This window comes from Lepisosteus platostomus, chromosome 6, assembly GCF_059453375.1.
Source record: "Lepisosteus platostomus isolate fLepPlt1 chromosome 6, fLepPlt1.hap1, whole genome shotgun sequence".
NCBI classification, from domain to species: Eukaryota; Metazoa; Chordata; class Actinopteri; order Semionotiformes; family Lepisosteidae; genus Lepisosteus; species Lepisosteus platostomus.
This window is the reverse complement of record NC_142616.1, coordinates 66,442,397-66,458,624: the sequence shown is the minus strand read 5'-3', so window position 1 is coordinate 66,458,624 and position 16,228 is coordinate 66,442,397. Positions and strand designations below refer to the sequence as shown.

At 53.8% G+C, this 16,228-nt stretch overlaps 1 protein-coding gene across 2 annotated transcripts in view; it reads right to left on the bottom strand.

The window, feature by feature from the left end:
* Window positions 1-4,334: 4,334 nt before the first annotated feature.
* The window catches only part of cacna2d2a (calcium voltage-gated channel auxiliary subunit alpha2delta 2a), a 252,799-nt gene continuing 240,905 nt past the window's right edge, over window positions 4,335-16,228 (bottom strand). For both annotated transcript variants that reach the window (XM_088637016.1, XM_088637018.1), the window contains 16 exons: window positions 14,344-14,404; window positions 13,034-13,131; window positions 12,260-12,350; window positions 11,696-11,758; window positions 11,323-11,426; window positions 11,069-11,167; window positions 10,166-10,257; window positions 9,822-9,869; window positions 9,119-9,190; window positions 8,215-8,367; window positions 7,745-7,797; window positions 7,548-7,603; window positions 7,174-7,297; window positions 6,671-6,780; window positions 5,923-6,005; window positions 4,335-5,013 (listed from right to left, as the gene is read on the bottom strand). In XM_088637016.1, the coding sequence (XP_088493142.1) occupies window positions 4,885-5,013; window positions 5,923-6,005; window positions 6,671-6,780; window positions 7,174-7,297; window positions 7,548-7,603; window positions 7,745-7,797; window positions 8,215-8,367; window positions 9,119-9,190; window positions 9,822-9,869; window positions 10,166-10,257; window positions 11,069-11,167; window positions 11,323-11,426; window positions 11,696-11,758; window positions 12,260-12,350; window positions 13,034-13,131; window positions 14,344-14,404 (1,436 nt within the window). In that variant the 3' untranslated portion in view covers window positions 4,335-4,884. The remainder of the gene's footprint in view (window positions 5,014-5,922; window positions 6,006-6,670; window positions 6,781-7,173; window positions 7,298-7,547; window positions 7,604-7,744; window positions 7,798-8,214; window positions 8,368-9,118; window positions 9,191-9,821; window positions 9,870-10,165; window positions 10,258-11,068; window positions 11,168-11,322; window positions 11,427-11,695; window positions 11,759-12,259; window positions 12,351-13,033; window positions 13,132-14,343; window positions 14,405-16,228) is intronic.

The window sequence follows — 16,228 nt, the reverse complement described above, 5'->3', positions numbered from 1 at the left end:
CCACCCCCTCCCTCCAGGAGCAGAACAGGCTCCCAGGGCCCCCTCCAGCTCGTGGCTGTGATCAGTGAGGATGAATATTTCGACACACACAAGTATATACTGTATATATGGACCTGTACAACTCCCAGCACCTCCATCGAGACTTTAAATGGGACTTGACACCCTGCAACGCAGCTGGCTGCTCGCCGAACCTGGGGAGAAACGAACACAAAAATTCCTTGGCTTAACCTTTGACCCTTGGTCAGCCGTGCGGCCGATCGGGCTCCCAGCAGGCCGCAGGCGTGGACACAGGCGTCCCGAAAGCAGTCTTCAGGGAGAAGAGGAGGGCGGTCGCTTTCGGGCGTGTCCTGCGTTACCCTCCTGTGGCCCCCCCCCCCAGACTCGGAAATTCGCCGCCGGAGGCTCGGGACGGAGGAGTGCGCAACCCCCCCCCCCGTTTCCAACCAGGAGGGAACCGCGTCCGCGTGGGCCGACGGCCGGCCGTGGAGGGTCGCGGCTCGTCCCAGGAGAGGGAAGAGGAAGAGAAGGATGGCGGCCGGCCGTTTTCCTGCAGGTGGGCAAGCACGTGCTCCCAGTCGCAGCGGGGCGGGGAGGCTGGGCTTCAGCGAAAAGGAGCCATCTTTCTGAGCCGATGGGCAGGACTGGGAAGGCGCTGGTACCGGGGTCCCCCTTCCTAAACGTGGGACTCGCGTCCTGGTCACGCCTGGGACAGCGCCACTTGCCATCCCCAGAGGAAGCCTGGCGGACAATTAGCTCTTCTTTAAATTTGAATGTAAACATACAGAGGGCAGTGTGTGCGCGGACACTCCTCCAGTTTCTTTCTCCCGCCAACCCCTTTCCCCGGAAAAAAAACAAAACAAATTGCGATCCAGGATTCTGAAGCATTCTGAAGCTGCAAGGGAACATTCACTCATACTGTGCTTTTCTTTGTGTTTCCAAAAGTCCTCCGAGGAAAATTGACGAGTTTGCATTCTGCCAATGATTCACGTCTCGGGCTGCAGACCAGCGTGCTGTGGAGGAAAGCCTTCTCTGTATTGCACTGAACTATTCCAAGCAGCAGGGTCAGCTGGGATCTTCTAGACCTGAGGTGTCCAGCTGTGCAGGAGTAGGACCTCGTTCTCAAGCTCCCCCTCTCGAAGTCTCGGCAAGACGCCACGTGTCTCGCCGGTGAAGGTCATCGTTTTGGGGCGACTTTCAGTTTCTCAGATCCGGCACCTGTGGGGCGCTGTGATTCCACACAAGGGCTGTGGGCCTCCTTGAATCCCCACTTGCTGGGCACCTCTCAGTTTCCCCATCTGATCTCTTTCGCCAAAGTTCCGACTTGGTTAAGCAGCTGAGGGAGTACATCCTGACCCCCACGGCCCGGAGTTTGGGCTGAGTGCAGTCTTTAGAGCAGGGGTCTCCAGACTCGGTCCTGTAGGTCACCTGCATCTAAAGCTTGACAACACCTGGAAACTGCTGATCAGTTAAGAGAGCTCTAGTCCTTGAGCACTAAAAAGACCTCAGAATTACATTATAAAGGTGCCTCATTTTGTTGCTAAATTTAATAAATCACCTGTCTAACTTGATCACAAAGGAATTGTTCCTGATCACGAGAGAGCGATGATTTCATAGGGACCAACAAAACCTGTGGATTGGAGCTCTGCTGAACTGGGGTTCGAGTTCCCTGCATGAACCCTGCACTGCCCATTCTCTGATCCTCTGTCTCCACCAGCTCCTGTTTCACCTAGCAATCCAACAGTTCTTCCACTAAAACACGCCCTGTGAAGAGGAGCCAGAATCATTCTGAGGGTCCGAAAGAAGACCCTACACCTTCTTTAGCCCTTAGGAGGCTAAAGAAAATCCAATCTCTGGGGTCTTAAACACCGGGGACGTTCGAGAGGACACAGACAGCCTGCTCGAGCGCTTCTGGATCAGAACCGATACGGGGAGAAACTAAGGGGGCGTGTTTCTGAGACGGGTACAGGAGGCACTTCTTGACATGAAGGGAGGCAGGAGCGTGGAACGCGCTGTCCGGCCACGCCGCCGGAGCCGAGCCCCACCCCCGTCAGCCACTGGCAGCCAAACGCGCCGACGCTCTCCCGTTCACCTGTTTCCGGAGGTGCTGCGCTGGGAATTGTGGATACTGAACGCTGTACCTGTACAGGCCCCCTAGTGTCCCGCATCACGGCACAGTTTTGTAGCTCCTCGACACGAGAATCCCGCTGGCTGCCTGGAAGCGTACGGACGTTTTTCAAGCGTCTCTGCACGTCTCGGTGCACCTACAGGCCGCGACCGTCCCGGGACGGCACCCCTGCCATCGAGACGCAGGCCATGGCCTATGCGCGACGTGGAAAACACGAAACGTTATTGTCCGCAACGAGAGGGTTCGGTCGCTCGTTTCGTTTCGTTTCGGCCCGGATCGGAACCACCTCTCCTATTTGCGGAACTCCTCGATATTACCAGCTGTGCTACTGCCGATTCTTCATTTCGTTTTCTAAAAACCAACAGCGTGTTCAGAGAGGAAGGCCTTGTGGGTTTCCTCCGACGGCCCCCAGACTTGGGACTCGTCGCCAAGCAGACAGGCCTGAAGTGGGGCCCATGTGGGTGAGCCCCCCCCCCCCCGGTGGTTTATCTATCTCGTACCCCACTGGGACTCCCCAGTCCTGCTTAAACACGAGGCGCCTTTATTTTACTTGGGTCCCAGGCTGACTGAAGCTCCGAGAAATCCCCAGTGTGAGTGGACGCCGGCCGATTGCTGGCTACGCAGCTGGTGTTTCAGAGTGAAAACAGCTGAATGAGATCCTGGGATCAACTAGCTACTGACTACCAAATGGCTGCCTCTAGCCTGTGACCTGTGTGTGTCCTTAGAAGGTATTTAGAAACAGATGTGCGCAGCCTCAGCGCAGCGAGAGGGGGCCAAGGAGACTTTATGACAGTGGTTCTCAACCTCTGAAACACAATGCCCCCTGTTAGTTAACACAAAACCATAGGCCACCTATTAGCACGTGAGCTAATAATCTTATTCAAAAAATGTTTTTTATTTCAGTTGCTATTTCGGAACTTAATCATACATCATTTTAAAATATTTTCTGCTTTAAAAAGCAGTGAAACAGATTGAAGGTAATAATCTAAATTCACACCTGAAAAAACTAAATATAAAAAAACTCTTGCACACTCCTGTGGATCGTTATATGCCGCCCAGTGACACGCACCCCACAGGTTGAGAACCCCTGATTTAATATTTGTGTCATTATTAATGGTCATCCCAATGGATGTTTTCTCAGCGTGGGAGAAGACACCTGGCGACAGACTGCTAAGTCAGACTCCCACAGCGCTACCCCATCGTGCCAAGCGGAGCTTTTTGTTCTGTGCCAAAGCCGCGACAATCTTCCGTCATTCAAAGAAACAGGCAAGGTGTTATTTCCACGGCGACCCAGCAGCGCGAAGAAGCAGAGACCGACCGAGCAGCAGAGAAACGCCGCAGAGCTCCGACAGCAACGAACACTTCGGTGGACAAGACTCACAGTCGCACGAGACGCCGGGAGCACTGGGGGTGTATTTCCTTGCACTGGGAGGTGGTGCCCCCTGCTCTTTGCCCACGCGGATGCATTGTTGTTAATGGTATAATCCCGTGAAGCTCGCTATTGGCAAAGTGCTGCACAGCTATTGTAAATAAAACAGACTAAATGACTCTTCCAGGGCAGACTGGCCTTCTGGTGCACCGCCACTGGAAGGTGGTAGGTGCCTCAGGTACGAGAGCACGCCCTGGACGTGGCGGACAGCTCCCAGCTGAACTACGCAATCCGTTGCTGGCCATGACTCATTTAACTGAGACCTCTGCCTGCTGGTTCCAGGAGGGTTGGGTCACTTGTGAAGAAAGGTAACGTGAACTGAACACAGCAGTGAACGCCTCAGGGCTACAGCTCATATTGAAGATCAAGCCAAAACTAAATGCGATGCGACAAACAGAATGAGAAGAAAAAAAAACCCTCCAACAGGCAAGCTGCCAGAAGGAAGCATATAGATCTCCAGAGCCCTAAACGATTTTGTAAAAGCACTCAGATCTGTGCACAGTAAGATGTCCCTTGGGTAAAAACTACAAATAGCCCACACTGACAGGGTCGTAACTTGGAGACAATCAGTCGCCTGAATGGAGTGCCAATTCATTTTGAGATTTCTCTGTCCCTCTCTCTCTCTGTTTTGGCTATATATATATATAAAAAAATTAAGATCACATGAAAAAACTATCTCATTTTGGCAAGAAGTAGATAATAGTGCATAAACAAACTGATGTTAATAAATAAATTCTACTATTTCCCCTTCAAATCATATCCTACACACGGACATTAGGGTTTGAGTTGTATTTGTCTTGTTGTATACCTATTTGTTGTCATATATTTTTTCCTGTACACACAAGTGAATGGTACAAAGACTCCTATTGGACACAAAGACAGAAAAATCCTGGAAAACTCGAGGAAGGTCCAGAAGGGATGAGAATGGGAATGGCCGGTGTTGCCCTCGCCCCCGCCGGTCGCGGGTGAGCGATGGAGAGAGACGAGATGGTTAAAGTCGCCGACAGCAGGAGGCGTACAAGAGGGCGTCCAGCTTTCGTGGGGGTTGTTTCCCTCCCACGCTGGCGTCGATGCGGTAGTTCCCGTCTCCGAAAGGTGAAAGGAAAGGAGCACCTCTCCGGCGTGGAAATGTTCAGCGGGCTACGTGGCCCAGAGAGTTGTGGGAGCAGGAGTCGAGAGGGACGGGGACAGTGCTGCAGGGCTTCCGGGAAGGAAAAGACAAAGGAAAAGACATGGGGAGGGGGGGAGCAGGAAGTCCCCGTCACCACGACAACCAGGGACCGACTTGGGGGGTAGGAAGGGGAGAGCCGTGGGGGTGTGGGGAGGGCAGTTAAAGGGCGGGGGCGAGGGGCAGGAGGCGGGGGGAGGCAGCCAGGTGGAACAGCAGCAGCTGGAGAGCCAGCAGCACTCCTATCGACGGCCTGAAGGAGTGGCCCCGGCCGCAGTCCGAGGTGTTCTCCTGACAGACGGGAGACACAGAGAGGGAGAGGGAGAGGGAGAGGGAGAGGGAGAGGGAGAGAGAGAGAGAGAGAGAGAGAGAGAGAGAGAGAGAGAGAGAGAGAGAGAGAGACGGGTCAGAGTCCCAGCCTCCCGCCTGCCTCTGTGCCTCTTTTAAATGATGCCCTGCACGTCGTCCCTCAGGAAGAGGACGGTTTGGTCCTGCCTTGCTGAAAGCACACAGACCTCAAACAGAAGGGAGAGCAGTGCAGGCGCTGCTGAAGGCTGCAGGCTCTGCCTGAGCACCTTCCTCTCCTCCATATTAAACCACGCCTCTGTAAATACAGTGAGACCGTACACGCTAACCAGAGCCCCCACTGTCCCGTACAGTAAATGTCGCCTGCTGCCTGGACCTGTTTTCAGGCCCTGTGTGATGTGTGCAAACTGCAGGATTAAGTGTTGTGGCTGTTGTGTTACACTCTCGGATCTCCGCGATGAGAGCCAGCCATTCGAACACACTAGAGATCTGCACAGTTACTAATCTCTCACTAGTGACCAGGGACAAAAACATCCTAGAACTGCACACCGCTGGGAACACCAGCTGACACAGGTTTGGCTCGGCCTGCTTGGTCAGCGGGCAGCCTCCTGGCCACAGGGCGAGGAGCTCGGACCCCATTCGGGAGTGACCAGGGGGCAGCAGCAGGGAGGAGATGGGCTGGGGGAGGCGTACTGGAGACGCATGTGAAGGGAGGAGTTTGTGTTTGACATGTAGAGCTAACTTCTGTAACGCCGGTGATGCGGTACAGCCGTGTGAGATGGACCTGTCATTGTTCCCTCCCGAACGTCGGTGAATAACGTCGGCCACTGGTGCGACTCTGCTGGAGCCACAGCAGGGAGGCCCCAGGAGCTGAGACGAGCCCTTTTCTCTTACCAAGGTGTTGTAGTCGAAGCAGGTGGAAGGTCCTTTCCGATACCGGGGCGTGGTCACGAGCTCGCACTCCTCCGGCCCTTTCGCTGGGAGCAGGGTTAAGGAAGCGTGCGGAAAAACCATCCTCCTGCACATGCTGACAACATCACACGCCCGAGCACCTCTGTCTGGGAGCATCCCCAGGGACCGGAACGGAACTAGAACTCATGCAAAACTATAGCTTCAGCTTACTAAAACAGAGAAAGCTGTAGCAACAATCCGTTTAAGACTCCCATAATGCTTCAAAGGTTACCTCCCCAGCAAACCCACCGGTCCAACACTGGTCTCTACCTGCAAGCCAAGCTAGTGGCAAAGCTTCAGAAGCGGAATATCAGACAGCAGACAGGCCTGTGGAAGCAGGGGGAAAACGGACTGTGTCTGAGGATTTCTGGGACAGTGGAAGGTGTTAGGTAGGCAAAAAACGTCTTTCTCCGTATCTTCTGAGGGTTTGTTCCTCCTTTCCATGTGAGCCCCTTGCCCAACACCCCTGCCTGGAAGAAGGACACCAAGCAGCCGGCTCATTCTGCTAAACAATCGCTCTGCACCCCGGGCCTCCTTCTGAATTTCTTAACTGACTTAATTAAACATTAAGGCTGGAGCAAAAACCAGGAGACCGGCCCTCAAGGAAGCAATTCAGACGCCCCTTTGCCCGAGACGATCGGTGAGGAACACCCAGCACCCATGAAGCGCTCTCTGACCGGGGACAGGATACACCGCGTCTCGGCCTGGGACAGCTTCTCCACAACGCACGGGCTGCACACCATCTTCTCCGCCACCACGAACAGCAGGTTGGTGCTGTTGATCCTCTTGGCGTGAAAGAGCCTGGAACGAGACCGTCAGAGGAGGACGGAGAACAACGAGAGCCCGCAGCTCGGCCCACGGACGACGGAGACACCCATCGGTCCGTCAACGGAAGCGCTTCAGGGACCGAGCTGGGGAGTGATGAGCCCCGGACCTGCAGTCAGAGGGCCTGCGGTTCATTCCGCCTGAGGGCAAGGCGAGTTAGCGTGCTCTGTGGATCGGAGCGCTCAGGGCCGGCAGGAAGACTTTCTGGGCTAAGACAGCAGGAGCAGAGCTGGACACCCTCGTACTGTAGGCCCTGGGGTGGCGGTACCCATACTAAACTCCACCTGTCTGTGTGTGTGCAGACAGTATAGAGTGTTAATAATGATGCAGCTGGAGGAGACGGCACAGAGGTACTTCTCTTCTACACACCTGGAGCAGTTCCCACAGTCCAGGAAGCCGTTGTAGATGCTGGTGGTGTTGGTGAAGTAGAACTGCGTCTGCTTGGTGATGCAGCTCGTCTCCCTGGAGTCCATGCCCTCCGCCATGACATCGTCTGTTGCCAGGCAGAAGACACAAACCGGGAGTCAGACTCCAGCGCGACCGGCATCTGCAGTCTCCTGGGATATTCAGGGCATTCTCTCTTATTTTAGTGGGCCTCACCTCACCGGTGCGGAGCCAGGTCGAAAAGGCCAGCCCGTACTGGCACTGTACTGGTAAAGTCAGGCTATTTAGGAGGCCAGAATGTGTTTGCTACTGGGAGGAACCCAGCATGCCCCTGAACGCAGAAAGCAGGGAGCGCTCACCTGTGTTGAGCCAGCTGTTATAGGCCAGTCCGTACAGCAGCTGCTGTAACAGGGACCTACGGGATGACCAAAAAAACAAAAGGATGATTCATCTTCCGAAAGAGTCGGTCCTGAGGTGAAAAGCGACTAGTCGGTCTGCTGCAGGGGGTCGTCTCCCCGAATGTCATGCAAAGGAGGGAGGTGACGATCCTTCTTACCAGGCAGCAGCTGTGGTCCACCAGGCCAGACTGAGGAAATCTGCCACCGTGGGCTGGATTCAAGAAAAGAGCAAGCCTTAAACAAACACGTTCGGGGCCAAAGCACTTCCTTTAAGGATAAACATGGGATTGAGAGCAAGAGGTGAGAAAATGAGTCATGTAGTCAAGGGACATACAAGCTTTTGCCTTTGATTCAAGTTTTCAAAATCCTGCAAGGCCCTGACCACGCCGCTCCCGCGGATCTCTACACAAGGAACCGCGGGACACGAACTAGAGGAGACAAGGGGAAACTACATGAGGTGCGAGTAAAACTGAGAACAGGAGGAGCTTCTTTACACAAAGGGTGGCGGGGGTGTGGAACAAGCTGGGCAGCCATGTTGTCGAAGCCGATACCCTGGCTTCTCTCAAGGCACAGCGGGATCCTCTCATCGAGATCCTCGCCCCACCGCGACGTCCGTAAGGCCACTCACCACGAAGACGCCTCTGGGTGCCGCACCGGTGTTGCTGTTGGGGGTGGGGGCGCAGACGGACTGGTAGTCGAAGGACTCCTTCCTGTTGTAGAAGGAGTTGTTGTAGAGGGCATGCATCAGGGCGTAGTCCACCTCGCTGAAGAACATCCCGATCTGAAGGGAGGGGACACACACACACACACACAGTCAGCTCTCCCCTCTCCCCCTGCTCTGCACGGTCTTGTAGCTCGTGGGCGCCCGGGTGCACGCCCTTACCAAAAGTTACTGTAGTCAGCTTCACAATCATTTTTGAAAGCATTTAATTCGCTCACTAGTGATCACTGTCATCATTATAGCATTAATATCGCTGCGGATTATGCCATAGCTCTAAGCTTGCTTGACATGATGTATGACTTCCCTGTCTTTCTGCATAATTAATTAACTAATCAACCAACCAATCAATCGATCAATCAAATACACTTTTCTCAGCTGCTCCCATACAGCAATAATGAGCAGAGGCAGCTGCGACACACAGATTTTGAAAGAACATTCTTACTGGTGTGACTGGGTTCAGTCTGAAGAGAAAGCCCCCAGTCCAGAAGGCTATATACGTATTTAACCATTTAACCATTAAGTGCTCCATTTCAACATTCAGCTGACACAGTAAAAACAACTTCACTGTGATCTTTCAAGCAGGTCGCTCATGACATGAAGAAATACAAAGGTCTCTCAGCTTAACTGAACAAATTTTGCTCCCAATTTTACAAAGATGAGAACTCTGGAGGTCTTGCACTCCTGGTGTCAACCAGGATGAGCTCCAACCAGACATTTCCGCTACTTTTCCAGGCCAGGAGCGGCTCGGCTACACTGGAGCAGTCTGCTCTGGGTGGGAAGAGGTTGGCGGCCAGGGTGGGGGATTCCTCACCTTGCTCCAGTGCTCCCTCTGATTGGACATGACCAGGAACCCCCCATCGTCAATCAGAACACACAGCAGGTCCTGGGGAAGACAGGACAGTGAGGGGGCACATTACAGCGACTGAGACTGTGGTCCCTCACGTTGCGCCCAGAAACCGAAGATCAGGAACTGCTCAGAGCTGCAGAGCTGTGGATCAAGACTGAGTGAATTACAATACACGATACTTCACATTATCAGCAGCCTGGAGCAGGGGTTACAGCTCTAGGCTCTCGACTTGTGTGGAAGGGGTGACAGCTCTATGCTCTCGACTTGTGTGGAAGTCAATCTGTATAATGTCATCAGCCTGATGTTAAATAATTAATAATAAAAATTAATAATTGCTTACACTTATATAGCGCTTTTCTGGACACTCCACTCAAAGCACTTTACAGGTAATGGGGTCTCCCCTCCACCACCACCAGTGTGCAGCCCCACCTGGATGATGTGACAGCAGCCATAGCGCACCAGTACGCTCACCACACACCAGCTATTAGTGGGGAGGAGAGCAGAGAGTAATGAAGCCAATTCATAGATGGGGATTATTAGGAGGCCATGATTGGTTAGGGCCAATGGGAAATTTGGCCAGGACGCCGGGGTTACACCCCTAAATGACTAACTAGAATAAATCAATCAAACGGCTTATGGTGAAATGAAGGAGAAGCGTTTATCTTACGTCGCTGTTGACTTCACAGTCCATCTCACAGCTGCTGGAGAGTCCGCACTGTGAATGAGAGAACAGCACGGTTGCGTTTAATTCGCCGCAGGGGAGAGTGTCGACATGCTCAGGCCTTCCTTCCTTCCACTGGCACAACGAGCACAGTAATCCTTAACACAGCATCCATAATGCGCTCCTGGCTCCGAATGCATCGGTGGGCTACCAGGTCCTGGATGGGTGAGATCTGTCCGGTCCGACAACCACATGCAACCCCGGTGGCCCATGGTGTTTTAATGTTGGCTCTCCGGACCTCTGACCTCTGACCTTTGACCTGCAGGAGGGCATGGGCGTGGGCGGCCTACCTTGCGCGCGCTCTGTCGGCCGTCTGACTGGTTGCTGGCCAGGATCTTGAATTTGTCCACCCAAGCCTCCAGGTCCAGCTTCCCTCCCACCACTGGCGAGACGGGGGGTGAGAGAGAGAGGGAGCGTGGGAGAGAGAACAGGCACAGAGATACAGGGAGGTCCTGTGAGGTCGCAGCAACTCCTCCTTCTTGGCCCCATCAGCCCAAATACTAGCAGTGGATAGCAGCGGTCAAGGTCGTGGGCTTGTTAGTGGGAGGTTACAGGTTCACATCCCAAGCGAGACACAGCTGTTGAACCCTCGAACAAAGCACCTCCCCTGGCTTATTCCAGTACAACACCCAGCTGTATAAATGGGTCCAATCTAAGTTCCTTTGGATAAAAGTGTCGGCCAGATAAATTAGTAGTAGACGTGCTTAGCTTTCACTAGTTCTTCTACATGCGTGGTACAAGGGGACTCCTTGTGACGGAATAAAATATCCAGCCTCAGAGGGTCTAAAAGTTTTCAAATGCTTTTTCATACTGTCAGAGCAGCTCAGCTGAACCTGGGCTATTCGTCTACCCTGGATTCACAAAGCCTTGCCTCTCTGGCAGCCAGTCGACTTCAGGCAAGAAGCAGCCAGGTAACCACATCAGAGCTCACGTGGTGAAGCGAGACAAGTGACAGAACAAAATCTGTATAATGTGATTGACTGATGGTTTCTGAGCTCAAAGTGTCAACAGATATGTACTGCAGAAGGGATCAAACGGATCATGCTCTAACCTTGTGTGTTTTGAGTAAGAGGATGTGACAGGTACTGTATTTCACCCACAGGACCCGGTCCAGACAGCCCCTGTGTGTTTGGCACTGTATGGGGTAACAGGGAAACAGACCAGGACAAAAAAAGCCAGAGAGCACCCCCTACCTGCTGGTTTGAGGACCTTCCCACCGATGTTGACCTCTACCGCGGTACTGACCAGGATTTCTATGGTGTCGTTTTCGGCAAACATGGACTTGTAGCCAGCTGTGAGGGACAGGAACAGGACAGGGCTGGAACTTGCTCAGGGATAACCACTTCATTATGAAAAACAAGCTGTGCACAATTCAGACAGCCAGACCTACAGTTGGACTCTGGCTATAACCAGCTGGACACTAAAATATGCACTCGAGGATACGCACCGTCCCTGTAGGGCGCTTTGAAGATGTAGCCCTTGTTGTCCAGACTGCGGCGGTAGTAGCTGGCGTTGAAGGGCTCGAGGTCTTCGTCCCAGGTCTCTGCAGCCCTGCGCCGCACGGACAAGAAAAGCACACAGGCGAAAGGGCTGCGGTCAGAAGCTCGGGGGCACGCCGACGCCACCTCATCTTGGTTCCTACCAAGACGCCCCTCTACCTTTACATTGTCTTTAAGGCCCAGCCAACTGGGCAACGGAGGCAGGAACAGAACGGATCCTGCGACCCGAACCCCTCTAACTGGTGCATGCCCCCGAGCGCTCCACTCCCCAATCCTCCGCACGATCCCATCACCCCCCTCGGCAGACGCAGGAAGACTCACCTGTTAGGGAAGACGCGCGTGATTCCTCCATCCGTGGCAGCGAAGAGAGCCAGGAAGCCGTACCTGAGCAAACCGAGCAGAGAGCAGAGAGAAGAGAGTTTCCCCAGACGTCTGCGAGGAGCCGGAGGGGGGCGGGGAGGCGGGGGTACTGACTTAACCGTGCCCAATCTTTGGCACTGTCGCCGTGGTGCGTAGCAAAGCCCCTTGAAAAGCACGAGGTTGGGGCCCTGCGGGAGGTGAAAGCGACGAGCAACCCGTGGCAAAAGGGGGAATTGTGGAAATCGGAGGCAGTAAAGTGTTTTGACGCAAAAAAGAGCCTTAAAACAGCCTGAAAAGATTCCTGCAGGAAGAGAGCGCAGAACGGTAGAAGGGCAGAGGCAGAAGTTTCTCTGCGTTTCCTCAGAGGGGCCCAGAGGCATCTGCAGGGCCCTACACCCATCAGGATTCCTACATGATCAGCAGCCATGCAAGGGGCTCGGGGAGTGCAGGAGGAAATGACATTGAGGCTGGAAGACAGAACAGGGGGGACATCTTCCAGGAAGGGAGCTGGCGGATCCCACTTACGTGTTCAGATCCCAGTTTTTCCACACCTTGTTGACCAGCTGCCTGATGATCCCAGTGTCCAGGATCAGGTTGTGCAGAAGAAAGTTGTCGCCTTTGATGGGACAAAACCCAGATGACGACAATTAGAAAAGGGATAAAGATAAACGGACAGATCACAGAAGAATTAAACAGGACACCGTGCAGCTCCAAGACAGAAGTGAATAATCCCCACATTATTATTCTGACACACATGGGATGAGAGAGAGGAGACAGGAAAGGTGAGAAAGACTGAATGGAGGGCAGCAGGAGAGGAAGGGAAGCGTGAGGAGAACGATTACAAATGATTCCTTTTATCCCAAGGGATTCCAAAACGCTTAACATTACAGAAGGGACCCTCTTCAATTCACCAGCAGCCCCACTGCAGCACGTCAGGGGAGGAGAGGGAAACTGCTGCACCAGCTGAATGAGGGGAAACTATAGGGAGGTCAGACAGTACAAGACCAGAGGGGGGTTTATCCAGGAGACCAGGGTTCACAGCCCTGCTCTTAAGAAGAGGGCCTGGGATCTTCAGTGACCAGGGGAAAGAGCGCCACCTAGTGGCCCACCAGCCTCACTTACAGCAGCAGCCTGGTTTACCTTGGTGGCCTCCAGCCCCAGTACCGACCCGGCCCGGCCCTGCTCCTTGCGGCAGGTCTGGCGAGGTCTGGCGAGACCGTGACGGCGCTGTTGTCCGAGTCCGAGTGCCAGAGGGGAGACAGAGGGGAGACGGAGAGAGAGACAGGGAGATGCACTCACACTGCTTGGAGTCCGGAGTGACCTTCTCTATGAGGGCGATGAAGTTTTCCAGGAATTCGGTGTTGTCATCGGAGATCTGCAGATCCTTGCAGTATTCCCTGGGAATGCAGGGCATGGTGGCACAGGATGGGGAGAGGATTTGGTTTGTTTTTGTTTTTGGTTTTTGTTTTTTTTCCCACGACAAAGAGATAGAAGAAACAAACAAAAACGACAACAACAACAACAACAACACAAAAAGGTACGCGCTTGCCTCCCAACCCTCCCTGGTCACCGGGACACTGCACCGCTGGGACAGACATGCACTCGTCACACGCACGCACTCCGAGCACAAACGGGCCGAGCCAGGCCCCTCTCATCTGGGCTCAGTGGCTCAGTGGCTCCCCCCCCCGAGCCGCAGTCCGCCACGCCCCAGGGCATGCTGGGTGCCGGTGGGCAGGGTATCTGTCCAGGCCGTGGTGTCACCCCCATTGCACGAGACCCGCCCCACGCCCACGCCCACTCCCATGCACCCCGATCAGCTCGTTGACAGCCGCCCGCCCGCTCCGCTGGAGATGAGCTCCCTGGCCTGAGGCTGCGAAACGCCGCCGCCGCTGCCAACAACAAGAACGACGACAACGACAAAGGCGTCTGGGAGGGCACCCGGCGCCGCGCTGCTGCCAGAAACAGGTCCGTGCAGGTCCAGACACAGACGCTCGCGCCCCCTCCTGCTCGCTCCGCAGCGCACTTGCACACAAAGCCCCGCGGCATGCTGGCAGGCCCATTCCATCTGCAACCATGCTGAGGCATGCCGTCCCACTGGAGACTGGGAGAGTGGGAGACTGGGGTGGAGGGGAGTGGTGTCGAGGGTGGGAAAAGGACGGGAGCTGTGGGCTGTGGAACTGTGGGGTTCGGGTAGGGGGAAGGCAGGGGGGGGAGGGAGGGTCTTTGAACGGTATGTGAGATCCCTTTATCGGTATGATCCATTGACATAGAGCACTGTGTCACACTCCTCTGGATACACCGATGGCACAAAATTCAACCAGATTGAAGCAACGACAACGACGACGATGACGACGACAACAACAGCAGCGACAAAAGAAAAGGAACAACAACAACAACAACAATAACAACAAAAAAGAACGAATAAAACCCAACTGGAAACCAGTGGCGAGGAGAGCCTCATCGCGATGGGGGGCAGGGGGGCAGGGGGGGTGTGGCGGGTGGAAGACGGGATGGCAGCTGGCAGGGTGGCGCGTGACGGGTAACAGAGCCGACAAAAACAAAATAAGAGGCACTGATGGGAAGAAAGCGAGCAGTACACACACAGCTACCTGGGAGCAATGAAAACGTGTCCTTCGGACTCAAAACTGTCTGGCTGCAGAGATTCAAAATCTGCAATAGAAAGGCAACATTATCTGGGAAGAGCCGTCGAGTGGGCATGGCGTCGTTCATCAAGAATAAGAGCTACTGGTCGACTAGCGAGGAGAAAAATTTGAGGGCTGAATTTCATGTCTTAAGACGATGCCGGGGAGTGGTCAACCAGTTAACATTTAGGTTTCATGGAGGGAAAATACCCGTTAGCCAATATGTTGCCAAACATGATGCATAATAATTTGAGCAATGCATGGTTTTACTGAGTCCTTTTGCAGTCGTCTTCCAATTGAAGAATTAAAGGGAAAAAAAAAGATGATCGATTCCTTCAAATTAAGACAGCAAATGCACAGCAGGGGCTACAGAGAACTGACTTCCCTTGTGTTGCACTTGACAGGAAGTGAGCTGTCCGAGATATATCCCCCCCAAAAAGTGGATTTTTTTTTTTTCATCAGGCATCAACATGGCCAACTGTTGTGGAGTAGGTGGGTGGGGCAAGGGTCCTGATGGAGACAGTCACACCACAGACAAGCAGAGAGGACGTCTGCCCAGGAAGTCAGAGCTGTGGAATCGTGGGAAGTGCAAGGCAGTGAGAAGGTTATGTTCAGGGAACCAGTTTTTTTTTTTTTTTACTGTTTTTCAAAAAGCATTTTAACTGGACAAGAGAAAACAATCTTTGCGGGGATTAAAATGGAAGGAATTCTACATGCCACCAGGACCACCCTCTTTCCACAGCTGATGAGGATCCTTAAGAGACGCAGGAACCTGTTGAAGTGCTATCTGGACTTCACCTCAAAGCCTGCCGTTCTCGGGACAGCGCCGCAGTGCACGTACTGGCCCTCCTTCCGTTTGGAGATTTCACGAGGCGAATCGAGGAACCATGCTCGTCTTCAACATCTGCCTCTCCCAACTATACGAACGTGGGCCCGGCGGCGCAGAGGTATCTCAACGATGGCAACAAATTGTGTCAGCAAGAAAAACAACTCATTTCCCGGTGACATCGCCCCTTCTGCTCCCCGAACTCCTTCCGCATCTTCACACTGCTCGCCAGACAAGCCCGTGCAGGAGAGTGGAAGTGGAGATTTTTCAGCGCTGGGACAGGAGCTCTCAGGCTCGGCTGCAAACGTCAAGGAGTCTGTGCTTTTGGTCACGTGCAGAAAAGGCCTTCAGAGACACACTGGGCGCCAGTCAGAGTGCAGACAAGTGGAGACGTCGCCCAGCTTCAGAATGGCGCGAACTTGCTGGGCTTTTCTTTGTTCCACATGGGGTTTCAGCAGCCGGCAGAAGCCTGCTTTTCACTTCAACGTAAACATAGCAATCAAATCTCAGTCTCTGCCAATTCAAACTGGCATTCAGGCGCAGGCCATTCCAAAACCGCACTCTTCAGAGGCAGTGAGGAGGGCTGTCTGTCACCAAGAGAAAGAGGTAATTGATTAACATTTAGCACCTGTTTGTGACCGGAGGCAGGTGGGTAGGTATTGGCAAGGGGCGGGGGGAAGGTTATTTTATCCTGTTCAGAATCATCTGAATCATTTAGAAGACAGGAAGGTGGTATTGAGTTCAGATCCTGGTGTCGAGGGAGCTGCTGTAGAACTGGGCCCAGATGTTTTCCCACCCACAATGCAATGCACTTCCCGGACTGGTTCTGGTCTCGGCGGGGCGGCTCTGGATGTCTGTGGTGTGATGGCTGGACCGGGACACACAGGGAACAGGGAGCAGGGTGGGGGATCTGGGTACAAGCCAATGAACACAAGGGTACAGGAGGAAGCCATACACTGGATTGACACGCCACGAGGCGCCCCTTTGCAGAGCTGAGATGCGCCACAGGTAACGGACCAGGCGAGA